Source organism: Centruroides sculpturatus, unplaced genomic scaffold, assembly GCF_000671375.1.
Source record: "Centruroides sculpturatus isolate CEXI.00-Female unplaced genomic scaffold, Cexi_2.0 scaffold823, whole genome shotgun sequence".
Classification (NCBI taxonomy): domain Eukaryota; kingdom Metazoa; phylum Arthropoda; class Arachnida; order Scorpiones; family Buthidae; genus Centruroides; species Centruroides sculpturatus.
The window spans coordinates 294,882-311,499 of NW_019385060.1; the positions used below are offsets into that span (position 1 = coordinate 294,882).

Consider the following 16,618-nt stretch of genomic DNA (forward strand, 5'->3'; position numbering starts at 1 on the left):
ATCACACACTATTGAGGTTGTTGGAGTAATCAAACGGAAGTGGGTAAACACTAGTGATTGCAAATTACTAGGTATTATATTACCAGTAATTTCATATTAACAAATGATTTAAAATGAAACTGAATTACTGACAGAATTATTTGGCAACCATTTATTTTCAAGTTTTCTATCAGTTTAGACAAATTTCCCAATTCTTGTAATAACAATTATCATGACATAAGAAACATTGAAATAATGCTGATAATTATGTTTTTCTTTATTTTGAAAGTAGGTTTTTAACAAACATAATACATGTAGGCTCTCGTCATTTAATCTATGTAGATCTAATTTTCGTTCAAATGGCAGCTGCATTAGAAAAAGCTCTCTCAGAATCAACACTAGTTGGATGTACTGTCATTAGAGCATTGAAACCTCTTTAAGATATGTTCCTTGTATTTTTTGCACTAAGAAATAATTCATTTTTTTTAAACTATATCTTTCACACTTTTAAACTTACTTATATTACTGTTATCAGTGTCTATGCTCGTTTTATGTTTAATGAATAAGTCCAATTTCTCTTTCATTGTTAAATTTGACCTTTCTATTGTGCAATTTGTTCTCGTGTTGACGTGAGAAGTTGATGGTTTAGTAGGCAATGAACACCTCTCACCAGAATCTGAGTCTGAACTAATTTTAGTGACATCCACAGGTAATAATTTGTTTTCATTTTCTGATAAGTGCTTGACTGTTTCTACAATCCCATTCAAAATTATATTTTTGTTAACATTATTGGATATTTTGTATAACTTATATTTGTTCAATTTTCTGGGTTATTTTCCTGTATATACTCCAAAATCAAGACCCATTTTTGGAGTATAATACAAGCAATCAAGTTATAAAAAGACTAGAAAATTCCTTTTAATAACCTTAAATTACAAATGGAATGACCTATCACCACTTGCACTGTTTTCTCACTATTGTATGGGGGAGACAAAAATAATCTGCTTTCCACGGGTATTTCCCATGGAAATTTTAGGAAAATAAATATCGAGTTAATTAAGAGGTTTTTTTAAACTGAAATACTGGTAAAAAATTAATTACTGGTAATGCAATCACTAGTAGGATGGCTTTATTATGATGATGGTATGCATTTCGAACAGGCTGTCTGTCCCTCTTCAGCCATATTTATTACAATTTGGTGGGTTTACAAGTGTTTACTCCAACAATGTCAATAGTGTGCAATAAGTCCTTCATAGAGCCAAAAACTTAGTGCTCATAGATTTGTATTGCAACATAAAGACAAAAAGCAAATCACCGATGCTTTTAAGGAGTTTAAAACAGACTCAAAACTTTCATAATAAACAGCAAAAACAGTAAACATTTTTTGTGTACAATGCCACTGCTGTTTATTTTAAGTAACCCACATTAATTATAAGTAACGTATTTAATCGACAATGATAATTTCAGTTAATCTGGATAAATCTAATGGTAATATTGATAGGTTGGACTTGTTACTTTTAAAGATAGATTAATTAATCCATCAAAAGTGCAGAAATTAAATGCCAAGATTTATTGCCAAATAAAAAGTTTAAACGTTGTTTATAATTTTCTGATAATAGTTAAATAACCCGCATTCAAAATAAACTTTAATCTCAAAATGAAAGTAAAGATTACATACCGAATCCTCGGGGGTCAGAATTTCCATTATGGTAACTCTGATCCGGGTCATTCTCGGTTCCCCAGTTGCTATGCAACAGTATTAGATTACACATTTATTTTGCAAACAAATTAAAAATTTCTGAATGTCTGCCTACTGTGTCAGTTCTAGGGTCGCCTTCCTGGACATGGCCCACTCGCACCTGGCTTTGGGATCTTCGGGTATGTCCGATGCATTTTCATAGCCCATAAAGAAGAGAGAGAATTTCATCTCGGGAAAATCCATCTTGTGTAGCAACCTTTTTAATAAGATTATAGTTTGGATCGGCTCACCAAAATAAAAATCAAATTAACTTCTAAATCAATATCAGCTGATCTTACCTCATGCCAAGAACCCTTGTATAAAAGTCCAATGACTTCTTGGGATCTTTGATTCGGTACATTGTTTGTTGGAATATGAAGTCCTGAGAATACAAGAATAACAAAATGTTTGCCAAAATTAATTGATAATAATGAAGAAAGCATAAAGTTACCTTTGTGCTAGGATCCGGTTCGGAACAGGCATTGAACACTTCTTCTGTAGTCAGGGCCGACATCCTCAGTTTCTAGAAACACAGTATGGTTATAATTAAAGTTTCTTATTCAGGACTATCCATAACTGTAATTAATAAGCAGTGACACATTGCACATGTACTATTCAAAATACGGAAAGGAGGATTTAATGAAAAAATTTTACTTCGAAAATCTGACAATAGGGGATAATACAGTGCTGTACAACAGAAAAAGAATGGAAAAATAAGATGAAAAGTTAAACTTTCAGTTTAGATTTATTTTTATCCTTTGCAAAACTTGAGGAAGACACTTTAATAAACTGCCGTAGGAAACAGTTTCACAAATTTAAACTTGTTTATTCACAGGGTTGGATAATGCCATAGACATTGAAGTTGCCTTTGATGCATTTGAAACAGTGCTCAAGTGCAGAATACGAGAGGTCTCGAAAGATGATCTGGTCGTGCTTCATTACAATCTCTATTAAAACAGCCAGGTTAGGAATACTTCTTTGACAGACAGACATTGGCTCTGAGGTAACCACCAAGCCAAAAATCACACTAAGATTGGGTGATCATAGTGGCCTTGCAAGGAGAAAAAGTGACTAATTACTAGGATTTCTCATTTCCCGGGAAATTTGCATCCAGCGGGATTACGAGAAAAATAATTTCTTTTCCTGGGATCCCGGGAATTTCCGGGATGAGATAATAAAATAGAATTTTATATGAATAAAAAAGATCATACAGGAATATCATAAATTTGAATAATTTATTTTCTAGTAAGTAACTAAAGGTGTAGGGCCAATCTCACCCATACAGACACGTTTTTATGTTCTCCTACATTATAAGATTAAAGTAAAATAAAGCGTTTCATTGGGAGTTTTAATGATTACGAAAAAAATACTATTTTATTTCTAAAGATGAAATAAAAAATAAACTTATATAATAATATAAAACCATGCTTCCTGAATATGCGTGTTATTTTTAGTGAGATGGTGCTCAGGTACGGTATTAGAGGGTTTATTATCTTTAGGCTTTCTTTGTTGCAGAGGAAAGATTTTGGAAATAATTTGTTTATGACCAGGTTGTAGAGATATCGATATTTGGAGTTAGAATATCCGGCATTGTGCATTGCTCTTTTGATAGTTTGTAATTCTTCATCAATTAATGTCTGGGAGGATGGAATGAGGAGCGCTCTCTGAATAAGCGAAGTAATAGCGGAGTTAACGAAGCTTGGGGGTTGGAAAGCAGTTACAGGGATAATATCTGGCCCTTTGTTGTTTTTGTGGTGCACTGCAAAACTTAGCTCCGGAGATCTATGCACTTCTAAATCTAAAAAGGAAATTGTATTTTCTTGCTCCTCTTCTATTTTAGTATTTTATTTCTAAAGATGAAATAAAAAATAAACTAAAGTGCGATGAGTGACTGTTCGATGATGCGCAAACACAATACATAGATATTACATGAACTAACAAGTAGAGACTTGTAAAACATAGGTAATAATATGCAGCAAGAAATCTCAAAATCTCTCTCTTAGGTGAATCTTCAAGATGCAACTTTTCGTATAATAAATAAAAGAAAGAAAACCTGACATGGTAAATTATTATTGAAATGCGAGATTTCCCGGGAAAATAAAATTTCCCGGGATTTTTCTCGTAGGGAATAAACTGCGAGAATCCCGGGAAAACGGGATTCCGGGAAAGAAACCCTACTAATTACCCTTTCTTCAGCAAAATGCTGTCACAAAAGCTTCTTCACCTGTGATACAAAGTAGTACTCCACCTTGCACAAAAGCTATACCACCGAGGCATCCTTATATCTCTAACTGCATCCTCTTTGTTACAGTTACAAAATTATGAAGCTAAGAAATATGTGAAGATATCCTTGTCCCATAACAGAACTGATTACTGCACCTGTTGGTTGCAATTCTTCAAAAATGGCTCAAGGATGAAATTTGATATGAAACTACATCAGACAGTATTTTTTGGCAAGTACAGGGAAATTTTTCTGAATAACATGGAAAAATTCTGAAGCTCATATTTGGTAGCTCTGTGCACCGACTGTCCCATCAATATAAAAAGCAATAAATTTTTAATGCCACCTGCTGGAGTTTGCATGCCTAACCAAAGAGATTACAATCAGCCTTAATGAGAAAGGATTTTATCTTCTCAAATGTTTAATCATTCATCCAATTCCAGATAGCGATAAAGAAGACTTACAAATTCTTTTAAGTACCTAAATTCACATAAAGTAGCAGTCGTATCCATCAACAGAATAATTTAACAATTAAAGCACAATCAAGTGAGAGTGAGTTTTTGCAGTATATTTAAATAATACACTTGCAATACTTGCTTTTATAGCTCTCAGTTGCCGACAAAAGAACAATTCTTCTCTCTCTCTTGGATGTCTTCTTTACTTTAAAATGAAAATTTTAGGGCAATTAAGTTTGTTTTCAATTTTTGTAAAGGAAAAAATAAAAATTTTAATTTTCATTTGCCTTATTTATTCTTCTGCTTATTTATTGTTGTACAGCACCATCTTTTCCGCTATTGGCAGATTTCAGAACTGATTTTCTTCTTCTTCTTCCATGAAATTTTGGGTGCAATTTCTCTTATTAGTTATGACTACATAGACCTTTGAATAGGGAAACTTTAATTATAATCACCCCGTATTTAGCAGGTAGGATGTGTTTGTTAATCCGATTTAGGAACTTTATTCTTGAGATCATTAATTACACTAAATAGTCCAAGTATCTGCAAAATTCCTAAAATAATTTATTGAGGTAATCTATTTCTAACATAAACACCTTCCAAACCTTGATTCAAGGTTTAGAAGATGTTATTTAAAATAAAATTTAACTTCAAATTTAAGAAATTTTTCATATGCCATCCATTTTAAACACAAGATAAGAGTCTGATTGAGTTATTAATTAAAGTTATTAACAGCTATTGTTGTGAAGATAATTTAATTTTTACTATGGAAATACAAAATTTGAACTGTTTACTAATTATATTTAGATTAAGAGACTATTTAAGAATATTTTATTTGGATTTTTAAATTTTTTTTGTTGCATTATCTAATCTCATATGAGTAATTTTGCAAACAGTCATAGAACAAATTGTAGGATACAGAACCTTATAAACCCCAGGACTTTGGTGCTTGATTGGTTCTTGTTCTCTTCTTAAGATCGTTGATAGTAAGCACAGAATTACTGTAAAGAACTTATCATACAGAAACACCAGATGACTGATCATACAGACTTTACTATTTAAAATAGAAATGCATTTTGGGCTATTTGCCCCTGATCACTTCTATACATATATGATAAATTGGAAAAATAACTGGACTATTAAAAGGGGTAAGCATTAAAAACATTTTAAAAAACACTGTAATATAAAAAGGTGTAAAAACTTTACTGTATGTTCATCAACAGAGCTGATAGTCATGTGATACAGTGTATTATTAAAATCAGGGAGTAGACGTAAGGACCCTAGACCTTATTCAATATAATAAGTCCTATAATGTTTCTAACTCTTATTCTGTATCTTATGATATCTTAACTTTATTCTGCAGCTTTCTATAGTATACTTTATTCTAGGGCTAACAACCAGAGAATAAATCTAACACTAAACTAAATAGGAAACATAAAGAGATTTTGCAGATTCAAAAGTTACCATTACAAGATAAGCAGTTTGGTTTTGTGGTATTATGCAAGAAGAAACATTGGAAACTCAACAAATGTCAGTAACAAAGTAATTATTTAACTTTTTGTGTGTAAAAGACATGAATATACTCATCCAACCAACAGCCAAATTAATTAGGCAGAAATTATGCTACAAATATTGATTAGAAATTACATGATTCGAACAACTAGATGTAGATGTCAGGCACCATCTCTTAACAATAGTAGTAATATACACGAGTAACGAAAGTAGTATTTGTACATGAATATGTTGATTTAAAATCAAGTAATTACATATGTTTTGTCTTTAAACTACAAAACTATTAATTGTAAATACCAAATTATGACTATCTAACTATGCATATAAATAATTAATACTAAAATCACAGACTAGTACAGTACTTTCATTGAATTTGAACTAACAAACCTATTAATGATTAAATGAAAAATGAATGATCTGATCAAATGATGTAACAAATGGCACGTGAATTGAATGGCATAACAAATGGCTTAATGTAATTTCTTGATTCTAAACAATACAGCTGCCTAGAATTAATGAATGCCAGTTCAAATCTCTTTTGACTACATTTGATTTAAATTAATTTTATCCATTAATATTAAAAGCCTGCTAGGTGTGAGGCTAGTGCATTCACATAGGGCCTGCATTTATTTAATGCTCTGCCCTCAGCATCTCAAAAAGACCTCATATTTTATACGTGGTCCTGCAAAATATGGAGCCTGTTCTGTCACTTCATTTTGGGCCTGGTTGGTCACAATGGACATGAAGACCTCACTAAGAACCAAGAGTTTAAAAGAACATTTATGCCTATACACACAACAATAAGATTACCTTTTGATATTTGTTTGTTTAACAAATGATCGCAAAAAATTTTCTTCTTAAATTGTTTCAGGTATAATATAATAATAATATATATAAACACTTATAAAATGAATAAACTAGCAGTAGTGCATTATGGTGTACCTGACAAAGTGCAAACATTTTAAAAATGTACGAGGGAATTAAGACATTGCTTTAATTGCTTACTAGTCAATAAAATGCATTTAGAATCAAACTTAATTTGCTGCTTAATAAATTATAATTGACAGTTGGCATTACTTTCATAATAATAAACTTCACGATCTCATATTTAATAATGGATGAATGTAATGCTCCCGTTTAAATTAGCTCTAAACAGAAATCACGTACAATCAAAACATTTAAATTCAAAGCAAACCAAAACTTTTAACAAACAACTTGAATTTTGCCAGGTCCTCTCACTTTTGGGGCATCAGAAAGGGACAAATATGCACACATTGAAATCCTGTGTTTAGTTTTGGTACTAGGCAAAATCCCAGATTTTCCTCAATATTGGTTATTAAGCAATACGAGTTCTGCAACATTGGAGCCTCAAAAAACTTTTGTTTAGGGCCCGCACACCCTACACCTCTACTGCATCTAACATAATTCTATCCTGAATGAGGGGGTCACCATCACCTCATTCAAAAGTAGAATCTTACCCGCAATTTTACTGCAAACAAAAGTTACAATTCGTATTTAATTATTTAATACAATTCGTATTAACCTTAAAATCAATTATTCTTTTATTATAAATATAGAAAGTATATAAACTGAGATTTGGCATTAAAACACGAATAAAAAATATTGGAATAGCAGTATTTTTTTAAAGGATACGTAAGCATCAGATAAAGTAGAGGAAAAAAAAGAATCGTGGTTTAACATAATATTTGTTTACGATACAAATCACAATGCTTTCAAGACGTGAAGCAATTATTCAAATTGATAAATTAGAGGGGAACCTCATATTTCTACAGGATGATAAATGGCAGAGAGGAATGACGCAAAAAGAATTTCAAAGATTAATAGTTTCTGCAAGCAAATTTATGAATAAAGTGGAAAAGTTTAAAAGCTAAAAGGACGAATTACATGATCTTTAACATTAACATTGCTAATTTGCATATTAAAGAGAGAGAGAGAGAATCGGGTATTAAACAATATAGAAGTTAGACTTTTAAGCCGACACCTACCTATTCTAATCGCGAGAAGTCGCGTGACAATTCGCACCGTTCTTCAAGAATTTTACTGAATGAAGTTGGGAGGGAACAAGCGCGTGCGAATCACGTTTTTTTTCCGCCCCGTTAATTCGTAAACTAATTTATTCGCAAAATTAAACGTAATTTGAGTTAATTAAAAATAAAGAAAATATCCGTAATCACCTTGCAGAAATCCTTCACCCCACTAACAAATTAAACTTGCTTAAAGTGTTGCCAACTTATAAAAAACTTTAAATATAAAATTTTAAATTAAAAATATTAATTATTATTACATGTTTTATGATTATTTTTTTACGTAATGTGTTATTTTTATTGCTGTCATTGCCGAATATCGATATCGGCTATTTAATTTGCCTGTAATAAATAAATCGAGACGGTCTAAAGGCCAAGAGGTGGCAGCCTATCGCAAAGGGGCATCCGGGTTCGAATCCGGACGGACCGAAAAACCCCAGGAATTTTACGGAGGTGGTCCGGAATATGTCGGGTCCCGTCCTTTACCGTCCGGCCGCCCCACTGGCCACTGTTGATCTGGCCAAATCCTTAATGGGCTTGCTAAAAAAGGCCCTCTTATGTCCGTACAGAAAAGATTAAATATAGATTCATTTTCGATTTATTTATTTATATACCAGATATGCCAGGCCTCATCCCTTAGGAGGCAGCCAGGTGGCTCACCTGGCTGTCCCATTGTAAACCTGAACGAATCCACGATAGACCTGGGATAAAGTTCTCATAATGCTATAGAATTACAGAAATTGACAATTTTAAATATTTAACTTTACCATTTTTAACTCTTTCTGCCCAGAGAGCACTGAATCCTTTATAATTACACCATTACGGGTTCTGCCAGGACCATAATGAGGACTGCGAGATGGTGAGGGATGCGACCAACATATAAAAACATTCTGAGATCCCTGATCAAGATACGAATCCGGATAACTCAGAGCGGCAACTGACGACTGTTCGACCGTCATACACATTTTAGACTCTATGTTCGATCACAATTACTCCCATTATGGACGAGCTTAACCCGCAATGGGGTAGAGTAGTAGACACAACATTTGTTAATATGGAACATCAGATATACTGACATTCCTATTATTTGAATATCGTAATATACTGTTTTGCATTTAATCAGAAGAAATTTTGCACATGAGCTTTATCCACAGTTAAGATAATTGAGAAACCAAAATGTTATTCTAAGCCGTATGAAGTTACCAATAAATCTTGTAAAAATAAGAACACAAACCTGTAAATTGCATAATTAAGGCTACTTTTATATAGATTATCTCTTAAATAAATTCGTTAATTAAAGTAAAATTAATTAAAATTAATAAACAAGTTAATGATATGGCCTACGCATAGTAATATACGTAATATGACAGCTGGAGAACCAAGCGGTTAAGATGGCGGCCACTGTAGGGAACTCTGGATAGAATCCGAATGGGTCGAAAAATTGCAGAAATTTTTCGGAGGTGGCTCCGTTATTCACAACTTGGTACCCATTGTGTGTCCGGTAGAACTCATTATGGGCTTGCTAAAAAGCGGTCATCTTAGTGCTCACAGGAAGAAAAGTTATATAAAAAAAATGTATACATAAAATATAACATTATTCTTGATAAATTTTTGAATGTTTAAATAACCAAACTATAAATTACTTGCAAACTTAGGACCCACCAGTGGCCAAGCAGTTCCGTTCCCTGAACACTGGTATAGGTCGTGGGTTCGAGCTTCGCCAGGACGGGCTGGCCACATGGAGTTTTCTGGGTTTTCTCCACGCCTGAATAGGGGCCAGTTACCCTTAAAAAGCTTTGCCTTAAATTAACCGTTTGATAGAGGAGGAAGAACCTCTTGTACTCTACTTAAACTTAAGGCTACAACAACTAAGATTTACTAATGCTAGAAATTATTATTAGACAGCAAAATTTAGATTGTTGGCATGCAAAATCCATTTGCTAAAACATTTATATTACTTTAACAGCAAGATATTTAATACTGTATTGTAAGAGGCTGTCAACTTTGGTGCTCCTGTACTTGCAAAATGCATAATTTAGTTGAATTGTCTAAATTTTATGCTTTACAATTCTAAAATCATAAGGTATGGAATCCATGAAATGATAATCCATAATTGCTAATTAAAAAAATATATATCTTAAATATAAAATGGAGGATATGAAGTTATTTAAGATAATTTTAGATTTGATAACTAGATTATGATGTGCCCTTATAAATACCATCTGTTCATTATACAGATAATAATAGCAGTCTACAGTTTATATGAAAATTGTGTTTAATATGATTTTTCTATAAATTCTACCATTACTTTTCATTTTTCAGTTATGAAAATGGAAAGCAAAATGGCGTCGAACAAACTTCCTGTTGCTTTGTATAAGTTATGATACAGATGAGTTATCTTCTATGTATTATCTATGAGATTGAGTGCAAGTGGCTATTTTAACATGATATTAAGTTAAGATTTAAAAAAAACAAAAATACGACAAATAATTGGCTGCTGTTTAGAAGTTTGACTGTTCTATTTAATTAATAGATAAAGCTTGATCTGTCAATAATATTAATTTGAAAACAGTTATGAGTTAGATTTAAAAACAAAATGTATTAATTTAACATAAAAATGTTATATATTCTTGTAACTGAATATAATATACATAGGCCTAGATATAAGAGAGGCCAGAAGGATCTCTTTTAAAAAAAATTTAGTCCTTTACGTAACGGACTTACGTACAGGATTAAAGCTCTGTACTTGTTCTCGGGCCTCATCTCATCACTCAAGCTCGGATAATATAATGATGTAAAGGAATTTTTTTTAGATATTTCATATAGATTTAGAAGAAGGAAGCCATTTTCTATAATGTCAAAATAACGCTTGTATTAGTGCAACCTGGTTAGCCATTAAAAATTATAACATTTATCAACAGTATATTAAATCCCTTATCAAATTAAACTGCTTTAATGTTAATTATCCTGCTTCGAGATCAAACTAAATTTTCTGGTTTTATTCTACAAATCAATCGCAGCTTCAGCTGTATAAGACTGAATGAAATCATTCTTCTTTAGCCGAAGAACCACTTAAATCTATAATTTAATATAATTTTATAGTTACCGAGATACAAATAAACGTTTCTTTATATTATTTACGATTTAAATTATCGTTTAATACGTAAAATTACGATAAAATTTTGGCTAGATAAGCTTACAACTTTAATGCAGAATTCTTGTCAACATACAAATCTAACTAGATTAATGCATCTAACTTGTAAGCGGATAAATGTTGTGTTATTAAGATAAGAAAGAGATAAATGATAATATATATATACATCGATGCTTATTTCATACCCTAAGAATCAAAAAATTAAAAAATATTTGTATAAAAAAAAAATGCGTGTAAGCGTCAACAGATGGTGCCACGTGAGAAAATATATTTTACTTTAAATTAAATTTTTTAAAAACAAACTAAGATCATTTTAAGCTTATTTCCAACAAAATTATGTTTTTAAATATACATTAATTTATTAATTTTAAAAAAATACATATAAGTTTTAAACTAACTTTTTGAAGTTCTGTTATGTAGGCCTATATCAAGATATAATGCACCGAGTTATAAATGGCAAGTGGTTAACAATAAATTTATCTTAACAACAAATAGTGATAAGGCACAAACTATGATTCACGTCCCTTTTGTATGACGCATCTAATTGCGTTGACAAAATAATCAATCAAAAGTTCTCCCCCCTCTTCTCTGATGAATATTCAATTGGTACATTTCGTTAAACGTTATGAATATTTACCATTCGAAACGTTGACGAGACAATTTCGGGGTCGACAACTTCTGTATAGATAAAACTACATACTGTTATCATGATTGTTAAGTACAGTTTACGAACGTACGAAGAGAAATGCAAGTTTATGTAATGTTTTTCTGTACAGATAACACACACCTGCCTATCTAACTAGAAGTTTATGCTCTTTACAAACTTATTTTTGTCTTACACGCTTGTAAGGGTACATACAGTAGACCTATATAGGCACGTATAAGGTTATATATAGGCAACGTATAAGGTTATATAACTTATATATATATAAGTTAGTGTATAAAGATGCTGGAAACTCATGGTCATTACTTATATGCATAAATGTATAAATACCCATCCATCAGGGCTGGACATGGTCCCAAGCTATAATCTACAACAGGCCCTTCTCCATCAAATAATGATATTTGTAAAAATGTAAGGCCAACGCTATAAACTCATAACGCGAGATTCTAAACTGCAGCTTCTCTAGCTTATGTGTAAATCCGACACCCATATCCATATAAATTATGTTATAGGCAGGGTGAACTGGATGTTTTGCGGGTCATCTGGAAAAGTTATTAGAGGAGCCCCAAAATATTTGCAAAAAACTTTTTTTCTAACAAATTTGCTTATAAATTTGAAAGTGTGGCCCCTCTGAGAGCAGGACCTCGGTTTAAGGCACGAAAACTTGACGACTGAGCCGACGTATTGCAAGAAATAATACATACATGTAGAATTTATTATCATCCCTACGAAGGGTATACACATATATATAACGTTTCTATGTGATATATGTAATAGTATAAATTTAAACATATTACTAAACCCATACATTAATACTATAGTAAAAAATATCTAGATTATACGTATAGATATAGGCTATATGTTTAATATATGAACTTTATTATTGCATTTGTTATTATTATTGTTTTTGATTACATTTAACATAGTCAATGTTTATTTGTATACTCGTATTATTTCTGTAAATATCACAAATTACAAGGTTTTTATTAAGGTTGTAGCTAAATATTTGAATAAAAGTATGTAGTATATAGACTCATATACAGACAGACACACGCACGAGCATCGAGAAACACGCATAATCAAGGGAAACCACTGATAAATTTTACCTAATAACTCACCCTTAACTCAATTGTAATGCTGTTATTACACGTTATCTATATTTGATCTTTATAGTTTCTCATAAATAAATTGCTATTATACTAGTAAGCGATGCTATTATCGATCCACTCCAGATATATTTTGATAAAATATAGAAAAGTATAACACCAGATGGCAAAAAATCGCTAGCTTGAAAAGTAATATATCTTCCTCCCACTTTTTTTTTTCTTTTTATTAATTTAAAAAAATATTTTTTTTTTTTTTTATTTATTTATTTCGCTTTTAAAAATTCAAAATTCTTTGTAATTTTAATGCTTTGTTTAGGTCAGTACGCATACATAATTCCAATTCCGAGCCAGAAGAAGTAATAATACTGTTGAAGAAGTACTCTGTTTGCATTCAGTTCCGGATGCAAATACGAACCGAACGAGAGCAGCTATTATCATGTTAAAAAATTAATTTTAAGACTTTCTTTTATATAAAAAAAATAATAATAAATAAAAAGGACATTTTTCGCTTCACAATTCCGAGATATTTATTATTCTAGTAAGGAATGTAACAAGATATTTCGACCGCATTTTTACTTATCAGGCTTTTTACCTACTTTCTCTTTTTCAGGTGAAGATGTGAAAGCACATCTACAGTTATTCTTGGCCAGATCATGACCAAAGCTTACGAGTTTAACTGGAGGCGGCCCGTGCCAAAATTATTACTGAAAGGATGCATATTCGACCGTTGGGAGGAGGTAAGATTAAAACTTTACTTTCCATATTGTGTAATCGTTATACAACGTTTACCGTATTACGCAGATGTACCGGGTGCTTAAAATAGACTTAAGTGGAACAGAAAGGAATCCGAAATACCATTATTGTAGTGGAATGGCGGTTTCGTTTTTCCTACGAACTTAGGCCATTTAGAAATCTAAGCACGGACGTAGGAATTTAAATATAAAAATTGTTCGATGGCGATTAAGTTCGCCACTTTTCCTATATGTATTATCCAGGAAAAAATGAAAAGAACTTGTCTTTTAACTATTCGACGTCCTTGAACTCTGCTCCTCTTAAGCAATACTTCTAGTTTCTTTTTTTTTTTTATGCCTGAAATTTCAGCATTTAACAATAAATTACGTTTAAGAGTAAGCATGCCGAGCAATTCCTAGAATAAAGTAATATATGCTTAATTTAATTAATTTGAAGCGCTAGCTATGATCAATATGGGGAGTTCGCATCGATTACTATGCAAAGCCGTATAGTCGAGCGTAATCAATCACCCGCACTACTACTGATCGCTATTAATAAATATTATTAAAATTATTGAACATACAAGTTAATTTCACAAAATGCAAGCGTGCTCTACAAGGACGCTTCGTCCTTGAGTGATTGGATTTTTAAAAAAAAAAAGAGAGATTTTTCCTTTTTCAGAAAGTCAACATCATTTTGTTTTTTCTGGCGGTGTAGCTGAGGGTATTATCGAACGAGATAAGGTTCAATCAATCGAATTTTTTGTTTTATTTTCATAAAATATTATCATTGTTTTTTTTATAGGAGACTATAAATTTGCGGGGAATGATGATGATAACATAAAATAAACAAAGGTGTATAAACTCGCATTTGAGTGTACATGTTTTTCGAATTGCTAAACTTAACAAAAAATAAATAAAAATTCCATAATATACAATCGTAAACTGGAAACGAAAAGGGCTGAAAACATCGACGTTTCTCCACGAAACTATATCGTTACTAAATTTAACGATCAAGCTTCAAATTCCGCTTCCATTTCCCCCCCTATTTTATTTTACACAACTGAAATGTAAATTTGTCCCATAACATGCAAATACATCGATATGAATTCTCTCCACGCTTCATAAATTAAGTAGGAAAACGGAAGAAAGCGATAAAGACGCTAGCCATTTAAATTTGCTCGTAAATCGGGGGATGCAAAAATATAATCCGGACGGACGGAACGATGCCATTAACGCCCTTTTAAGGACGGAATCGTATACGCCTCCTAATTTATTATTATTATTATTTTTTTCTTTANAGATTGTTATAAGGCTTATAACTTTATAAATTAATTAAACAAAATTAAATTTATATCGCACACCGTTCTCTACAATTACTAAAATTATAATTTAACGTGTTTATATTATATTTATCTACGTAATGTTATAACTTTAATAATTATATTGTGACGTATTTACTACGTAATAAAATTACTTTGACGTCGAGTTTTCAAATTTCAAATCGCTGAACTATTTATAATTTTTTAAATTGTAATGAAGTAACAAATATACACCAATTATACAGTATTCTTTTTCTCTTATTAAAGACTTATTTTACAAAAAATTACATTGTGACGTAAATACGTACGAAGAGTATTGTTACGTAGAATTAAAAGAACTGTTTAAGCTTATTGTGACGTCAAAATCGCATAAAAAGATTGTTACGTAGAATTTTTTAAAATAACGTCATTTTAAAAGAAAAAGTTTTATATTAGGACGTAACAAATGCATATGAAAATATTATGACAAATTAAAAAAAAAGAAAAAAAAATGCATTTAAATCCTTTTTTTGAAATTTCATTGTGACGTAACAAAAACACCTCATCAGATAAAATGTGACGTCGAATTTTCGAAATTTTAAATTTAACCAATTACAGAGAGCAAAATAATTTCAAATTTAAATTAAACATTGAAAATTCGTAAATGCGTTATGCGAAATGATCATGAAAGCCATTTCAGAACATGATAAATAATGTAAATATAATTTGAAAATGGCGAAAGTTATTAAGTCTGTTATTAAAATGTATCTAACGCGATTAATATTTAACAACACGTTATTTAATATACTGTATAAAGTATTTATTTACAAAATATATATATTACTGTATATAAGGCAGATTCCGAAGTTATTTTCGTGTTTAAACACGAAATGGGAAAGCATTTGTACATTATTTTAACGGGTTAATTAATTTGTATGATATGTTAATTACATTGGAAAATTCAAAATTTTAAAACACGTGTCGCTCCTGTCGATAGAGCCATAAATAAATTAAAATTGTAATTATTACATCAGCTAAAAAAAAATATTCAGTAAGGCGAATTAATGAAAATTAATTAGTTTACTTAATTACCAATGATTTAAACGTGTTTACACTTTCCAGAAACTTGTATAAAATTTATAATTAAATCAAACGTACAGTACAGTACTTTAATTATTACTAAGAACATTAGTATATTATAATCCTATCGTTGTCAAAATTAATTTTTAATTATTTTTAATAATAAGTGTGTTAGAGGGCCTTCGTTTTTTTAAACGGCATTATAATAATGTGCAAATTATATCTATTAAAACTGCGTATAATTCGTCACTTCCGCTGTACGAACTCTTTTTTTTTTTTTTTTTAAACAAAACTGACGTCATACTGATTCAAAATTCAAAAATATACAGCACTTAAAATACATTTTTAAGTGTTGTATAATCAAAATAAATTACTTTGCCTAATTATCTATGATTTAAACACGTCGACAATTTCGAAAAATATATTCATAATTTATTAGAAATTCTTAAGAATTATTAAAAGATCTTTGTTTTACGATTGTTAGGTGTAATACTTAAACAATTACTTTATTGATAAGTTTGTTAAGGGGATGTTATCTTAACGACACCTTTTATTATTATAATATGCTAATTAGCTTTGTAATAATACGTCACTTCCGTCGCTCGGAAATTTAACTGCTGACGTCATACGAT

The 16,618-nt window shown here is 31.0% G+C and overlaps 1 protein-coding gene across 7 annotated transcripts in view; it reads right to left on the reverse strand.

The window, feature by feature from the left end:
• Positions 1-16,618, reverse strand: part of LOC111634110 (lactoylglutathione lyase-like) — a 32,416-nt gene that overhangs the window by 2,187 nt on the left and 13,611 nt on the right. Inside the window, exons 1-6 of one of the 7 annotated variants that reach the window (XM_023378797.1) lie at positions 8,101-8,118; positions 4,849-4,936; positions 2,169-2,240; positions 2,017-2,099; positions 1,794-1,934; positions 1,658-1,725 (exon numbers count right to left, since the gene is read on the reverse strand). In XM_023378797.1, the coding sequence (XP_023234565.1) occupies positions 1,658-1,725; positions 1,794-1,934; positions 2,017-2,099; positions 2,169-2,240; positions 4,849-4,911 (427 nt within the window). In that variant the 5' untranslated portion in view covers positions 4,912-4,936; positions 8,101-8,118. Of the gene's footprint in view, positions 1-1,657; positions 1,726-1,793; positions 1,935-2,016; positions 2,100-2,168; positions 2,241-4,535; positions 4,561-4,848; positions 4,948-5,317; positions 6,202-7,911; positions 8,047-8,100; positions 8,170-16,618 lie in introns of those variants that run through there. The other 6 variants (XM_023378798.1, XM_023378799.1, XM_023378794.1 and 3 more) reach the window with 6 other exon arrangements.